The sequence below is a fragment of the Oppia nitens genome, unplaced genomic scaffold (genome assembly GCF_028296485.1).
Source record: "Oppia nitens isolate AA-2021 unplaced genomic scaffold, nextdenovo-longstitch-racon4-pilon3 scaffold11_pilon_pilon_pilon, whole genome shotgun sequence".
In the NCBI taxonomy this organism is placed as follows: Eukaryota; Metazoa; Arthropoda; class Arachnida; order Sarcoptiformes; family Oppiidae; genus Oppia; species Oppia nitens.
In genome coordinates this window covers 1,620,272-1,628,283 of record NW_026533190.1, presented here as the reverse complement: position 1 = coordinate 1,628,283, position 8,012 = coordinate 1,620,272, and the positions used below count along the sequence as shown (strand labels likewise).

At 25.2% G+C, this 8,012-nt stretch overlaps 1 protein-coding gene across 1 annotated transcript; it reads right to left on the bottom strand.

The window, feature by feature from the left end:
• Positions 1-1,198: 1,198 nt before the first annotated feature.
• On the bottom strand, positions 1,199-5,358 carry LOC128953671 (ABC transporter G family member 20-like). The gene is made up of 3 exons (XM_054299188.1): positions 5,216-5,358; positions 4,875-5,137; positions 1,199-3,378 (listed from the first exon to the last, which is right to left on the bottom strand). The coding sequence occupies exons 1-3, from the start codon at positions 5,296-5,298 to the stop codon at positions 1,199-1,201; spliced, it is 2,526 nt and encodes an 841-aa protein (XP_054155163.1). The 5' UTR covers positions 5,299-5,358.
• Between the last annotated feature and the right edge of the window lie 2,654 nt (positions 5,359-8,012).

The window sequence follows — 8,012 nt, the reverse complement described above, 5'->3', positions numbered from 1 at the left end:
AAAAAACAATAATGAATTTTATCCACAAAAAAAATATATAAATATAATTAATTAAATATTATTTTTATTTATTTTGTTTTTATGTTTTTTTGTCCGATATTGATGTGCCAAATGTTTTTTTGTTTGAAACAATTTCACATAAAAATATTGATATTAATAATAATAATTATTATTATAATAATTTAATATAAAAAAATATATAAATTATAAAAATTATTATTATTAATATTATATACAGAATTGATATATTAAATACAGGTATTAGAAATTATATTTAAAAAACAAAAAATCATATGAAATGTATATATAAAATGCACAATATTTATACCTATTTAATAATTTTTAAATAATAATAATAATTGTTTTTTTTAAAAAAAGTATAATATTATAGTTATAGTTAAATTTTTGTTGTTGATTTATTTAATTGATAGTAAATAATTATATATATATATATACTATATATTATTTAATTTATAACATTATAATCATGAAATAATGTTTATATATGTATATATATAATGCAATTTAATTTATAATTTAATAGAAATTTATTTATTAAAACATGTAATTAACATATAAAAACATAATTTAATATTTTTAAAAATTAATTATAACATACAATCATCAATAATAACTATTTTATTTAATTGTAATAATTAATATTATTTATATATAATTTTTTGTTGTTGGTTACAGTATTTTAATATAATAAAATTTAATAATTTTAGAAAATATTTATAAACAATTATTTTACAATTTGTTAAGTCATTGATATGTCAATTGTAATTGTAATAATAATAATGATAATAATAATAATTAAAGTTATAATTAATTTTGTTTGTTTTTAAAAAACAATGTATTTCATATATATAGATATATAATTAAAATTTTTATATACAATTAATTTTATCATAAATTTTTTTAGTCTAAGACTATTTTGTTTATTTTTATGAAAAATTTATTTAATAACTAATGATAATTACATTTAGAAAAAACAAAATAAAAAAATTTGGTAACAATTCAACAAAATTTAATATAAAAAAACGTATATACAGTAGGAATCAATTATTTTACAAAAAAAATGAAAATTTAAAAACCAAATAAAAAACTAAAAAAATAAGTATAAGATATTTATTTAATTATTAAAATTTTTTTTGATAATAAAAAAACTAAAAAAATAAATAAATAAAAAATAATTTTAAAGACTTCGTCGAAGAAAAATCAGAGCCACTATAACAAAGACAGCGAACCAAACATAGGTAACAATAAAACCGATATAGACTTGAAAATAGTCGACTGTCCACTCCCTGAACAGTATGGCACGCATCGACTGTATGGGTATTGTCGACGGCATCAAATAGCTCCAGTATCTTAACCAGAGGGGCATGTTTTCGATGGGCCAGAAACACCCACCAATGATAATGCTAACAAAAAACATACAAATCACAAACATTGCCGCATAGATAATATCGGAACACAGGGCCGAAATCATTAGACCGAAAGCTATACCGCAAAACCCCTGGGACAGGGCCAGGGCTATGAGTACCCACAGGGGCCCAGTTAGCTGACGATGAAACAGGAGGAACGGCATCAGTAGCATGAATGCAATTTGTAGGCATAGTATCAGAAATTGGGTTAAGGTATGCGATAGTAGAAACTCAAATGCGGTAATACCGGCCACTAGACTACGTTCGAGTAGGCCGTCCCTGCGTTCATCCATTATTAGATGACCGGTGACGGCACTGGTAGCGAAAAATGCTAGCAATACATAGCAGCCGGGCAGTACATAGTCGCGCATCGATTCGTCCCGACTGCCGTAAACTGGCCGCTCAAAAGCCAACGGTATCTTAATTGACTCGGGATTGGCCTGGGATCGGATGGCCACGGCTTCGGCAAATCGTTTGATTGCTTCGTAAAATATGCGCTCAATTTGTGCGCCCAATGCCTGATTAGACCAATCAATGTGAACACGTATTTGACTTTCGCTGACGGTTTCTTCGTCGACATCGTTGCCGTAGACGTACCGCAACCGCAAGGCTTTCGAAAAGCGTTCGTTAATATCGATCAATGCATACGACTGACCACTTTGTACGGAGTGATAGGCGGCGTCAAACGTATCGAAATAGCGTATATTGAATGTCCGATTATCGTCCAGACAGTCGATGAATAGTTTGCCCCAATTATTACTGGCCGCTGTCCGATTGTTGACCCGTTCCTCGTCGAAAACGGCCAAATCCAGGCCAATAGGACCGCTACTGATGCTGACCAACAGTAAGGCCAGTTCGAGAGCGGGTAGTATTATAAAAAATACCAGTTGACCCCAATTGCGGCTCAAACGGCGAAAATTTTTGGCCAACAGTGCCCAACATCGGCCGGTAAAACGAGAATTCTTGATCCGAACCGTTGTCGTTGTTGCTGTTGTTGTGTCGGTAGTTGTTGTCAACAACAACTTTTCCGAACAATCACCGCAACCGCCGCCGCCACCGGTTTCAACGGTAGCCGACTTTGATGATGATCGATGTCTGAGCTCACTGTCCACTGTCTGACAGTTGCTATTGTCGTTGTAGTTGTTGTCGTCGTCGTCCACTATCTTCACGTAAACACTGTTGCAGTGGTTGTCGTCGTCGACAGCCGTAGTATTAATGGTTGTCATAGTCTTTGGGTTTATTGTTGTTGTCGCCGAACTACCGATTGTAAGGACAACAGCACCGCTACCGCTGCCACTAATAGTTATATCGCCGTCGCCGCTGACCGTTTTGGTTGTCGTATTATTATTATCGGTATTGTTGGTCAAAAACGACGACGACTTTGAACTCAGGTCGTCAATATCGGTAATAGTTCCGTCTAACGATGTTTTTGGATTGTCGTCGACAGATAACTGGCCGCCAATTACCTGTGCGGATGACGATGATGTCTTAGCAGTAATCATTGACAACTTCATGGTGTCATCCATTGCCGCAGCCGCAGCAGCCGTTGCCGACTCGTTAGCAGCGGTCACGACAGCGGCACGTTTGCCGCCACCACCACTACCACCGCCGCCGCAGCCGTCGCTATCCAAATGACACAACTGKAGAAACACTTCCTCCAGACTAGTCTTCGAYGAATACTTCTGTAGCAATCGGTTCGGACTGTCTTCGGCCAGTATTTTGCCGTTTCGCATAAAGGCCACGGTATCGGCACTGCGTGCCTCCTCTATATAATGTGTGGTCAATATGATGGTCAGACCCGACTGGCACAACCCGAGCAAATGATACCATATTGTCTGGCGAAGTAGCGGATCGGTACCGACAGTCGGTTCGTCCAGTATAAGCAACGGTGGACAATGAATGAGAGCGCAGGCCAACGATGTCCGCCGCTGTTGGCCACCAGATATCTTGCCTATTATTGATGAATATATAAGGTATTCAAGCATTTAGTTTTGAATTAATTAATTAATTTTATATATATATAAAAAATTTTGTAATAAAAAGTTTAAGTTATATAACTTCTAACTATAATAATTATATATTTTAATTAAGTAATTAATACTAAAACAGTATTTATTTTTATTTATTTATTTATTTTAATCATAAAATTAATGAATTAATTATTTATTTATATATATTTAAATTAATATTTTTATCAGAATATTAAAAATAATTGTTTATTTATTTATAAGTTATAATTTCTATCATAATTTTAATAATTTTTATCATAATTTTAATAATTTTTATCATAATTTTAATAATATTTATCATAATTTAATAATATTTATCATAATTTAATAATTTTTATCACAATTTACTATATCAATAATAATTTTAATAATAATCAATATCTAATAAAATCTAATTTACAGTAAATAATAAAAATAAGGAAATGACAAAATATTTTGATTAATAATTATCAAATGATTATATAGAAAATGTGTTTATTTTTTTGTGTGTTTTGTTTATTATAATATATATTAATAGTAATGTTTATATATATATTAATAATAATAACAATATAAATAATTTTAGATATAATTTATAAAAGTTTAGTCAATTTGGGAGTTATATAATACTGTATATATTATATTAAATCCCATTAATTATTGACTATGATATATAAATTTATATATCTATAAACTTTTATTATTGACATTTTTTTGGTATAATTATTGTACTTTGAGTTTATTTATAAATAATTTTATATATATACCATAAATTATATATATATTTATAAATATTACAAAAATAATAAATATTTAAAAATCTTTATCATTAATTCTATAAATATAATAAATATTAAATGTTATTAAACAAAATATTTTTGGTAATAAATGAAATAATAAATATAAAATTGTTTAACTATAAAATATTAAAACAATATAATATATAATATACAATATATAATAATTTATTAATTTATAATAAATGTTATGTAAATATATATCTTTATATATATATATATATTTATTTATATAAATTGATTATAAAAACAGTAAAATATTTGGTTTAAATAGTAATTTTGATAATAATAATAACATTTACTTATAATTAATAATTTTTGTTTTTTTTGTTTGAAAAAAATTCCTTAAAATAACTCAAATGTTTAATATTAAGTGATATATATAAATATTTATTTAGTTAAATATCTGCTAATATTTTTTTTTATAGATAATTTACAATATCATAGTATAGAGAGAGAGAGAGAGAGAGAGAGAGAGAGAGAGAGAGAGAGAGAGAGAAAGAAAGAAATAGAAATATAATAATTAGTTTTGTGTAAAACCTATAAAAAAAAATTTTGGGAAAAATAGTTAACAAAAAAAAATAATATTTTTTGTTATCTAAACTATTTTTTTAGACAAAAAAAATTATTATTTAAAAAAATAAAAATTAAATATTATTTACCAATTAATGTATTTTTCTTTGGCAACTGTAATAACTGGATTAGTTCATCGATTTTTATGACCATTTCCTGTCTATTCATAGCAAATATACGGCCAAAATATATGAGCAACTCTTCGATGGTAAAGTCATAATAGAGGGCCAACTCCTGTGGCATATAACCGACACCAGCGCCGGGTATACGACATTCATGAGGTGTACCGCCAAATATACTAATGTCGCCACTATTAGGTCTCAGTCGACCCAATATACACTTCAATAATGTCCTGTAATATACATACAGTTATATTAAACAATCAAATATAATTAGTTGACATTTGTTTATACATGTATACTATACATACGTTTTGCCGCAACCGCTGGGACCCAACAGCCCGTATATACGATCCTTTGGCACCGTTAGCTCAATGCCATTGAGAATCGGCATAGAGTTTGTATAGGAAAAAAACAAGTCCTTAATATGGACGGCATATCTTGTATAACAGTTATTCTCAATCATATTCATAAAACACAACAAACAAAAAAAAAAAACGCCCGGTGCTGTCTAATCACACATTAAATCAAACAGGTATTTTTAAAAAAAACAATTAAATTTATTATTATTATTATTTAGTTATTTTTATTATTACTATTATTATTGAATAAATCAATAACAATATGATTGCCGGATAATACACTCCCAGCCATTATTATTATTATTGTGTTATAACTTACATAAGTGACACAAATCAATGTATTATATATAAAAAACAATACATTATATACTGTATATAATACAGAATATTCTGTACACAAAAATTCATTCATTCATTCAATTATGACACAAAAATTATGTTTTTATATTCAAACTATTTTTTTTTGACAATAAATAACATTATATTTTTTTTGATTTTGTTTAATTTTGATTTAAAATCTAAAAAATTAATTAATTAATATAATTGTTTTTTAAATATAAATTAATAAATATATATTATGTTTAGCCTTATTATTAACCAAACATAACAAATATATATAAAAACATATGATTATACTGTAAATATAAAAACACTACACAAACATATTGTAAGTGTCTATATATATATATATATATATATATGTATTGATTATGTGTAGACATTCCTGTACATCATCCCTGTGCTGCTTATCTAACTGTGCGCGCTATATGGATGTTATGATCATAACTATGGTAACCATCAATGAAAATGTTTATATATATTAAAAAAAATTGTCAGTAAAAAACTTGCGCATTGAATATGTGATACAATTTTTCAAATCATAATAATCAAAATAAAATATTTATTTTATTGTAATAAAAATTTATAATTTCTATATCAATGATGTTTATAAATAATTTAATTAATAAAAGTTATTGAAAAAATTAAATTGGATTTAAATACTAACCAATTTAATTAATTATATATTTATTTCTATAATAACTATATAATCCATTAAAGTAGTAATGAATGGTTTATAAACCCAAAATAGGAAAATTTAACATGGTAAAATAAGTCCCTCTCTATATATGTATACGCAATGTAGTTCCAACCAATAGCAATGATGATGCAATAACAATGACGCAATAACAATGACGCAATAATAGTGACGCAATACCAATGATGCAATACCAGTGACGCAATAACAATTACTTTTTAGATTTAGGTTTTTTCTCAATTCATAATTAAAACATTCCTTATTTTTTTAAAAAATTTTTAATTATATAGTTATTAAAAAGTTCACTTTTACTTTATCAATATGTTGATTATTTTTATTGGTTATAACAATACTGAAATAGCTATCATTGTTTTACAATATATTTATCATCTACTTTCAGCTCATATTATTCATCAACTCATTCCTGTAATTTATTGCAATAATCTAAACATTTTTGTAAATATTAATGTGTACTCTTTAATAAAATTACTATAAGTTGATGTTTCAATTGATAAATTTCATAGATTTTTGAATGCAATTAAACAAGCATTCATCGCGATTTATACAATTAAAACATAATATATCGAAGTGTTTTTTTATAATTAACATTATAAATGTTTGAATTTTTTGTTTTTATATTTAAGGTATTATATTTAAGGTATGGGTTTAATGTTTCATTTCTAGAATAAATAGTTAATTTTCAATATTTAATTTTTTAAAAGTTATCTATTGTTATAATAATGTCTATTAAAGTGTTTTCACCAAATTTAGATGTGTATAATTCATAAAACATCAATATYATTTTCGATTTGTTTGAAAATATTTAAACAAAACGAATTATTTAAAATAATATAACTATAATTTGAAATTATTGAACAATTATAAATGTTTGAATGTTTTGTTTGTAAATTTAAGGTATTATTTTTAAGGTTTGGGTTTAATGTTTCATTTCTAGGATAAATTGTTAATTTTTAATTTTCAATATTTAATTTTTTTTTAAAATTATCTATAGTTATAATAATGTCTATTAAAGTGTTTTCACCAAATTTAGATGTGTATAATTCATAAAACTCATCAATATCATTTTCGAGTTGTTTGAAAATATTTATCCATAACGAATTATTTAAAATAATATAACTATAATTAAGAAATTATTGAACAATTATTTGAAAAATGTTTGTTTTTATAAATGCAATTAAATATCTTATTATTTTCTAATTGAATTAATTGTTGATTGTAAGTTTGATTATTTAAGCTTTCAATAATTAAATCTTTTTTATCAAGAATCTCATCGATATTACTAACATTATATTTTTTTATAATAATTTTAAATATTTATATATAATCATTTTATTTATATAACAATTTATATATATATATAATAATTACACGATCATCATTGGATAAGATACCATACAATGGTTAATATATAATTAACTTTATAATATTATAACTGTAATATACTATATAAATTTTATCTATATATGTATTTACACTATTATAAGTTATTAATTATTGTTTAATCTAATTTTTAAAAAATATTAATTATGTTTATGTAATTTAATTAATTATGTAATAATTAAAAAAAAAGTTGGTGAAAATATTGTAAACGTTTTTATTATTTTTTAATTCAATAACTAAAATCCGATAATTAAAAATATAAAACAACAAAAAAGTTTAAAATTTTAAAATCAATGAACTTGATAAAAA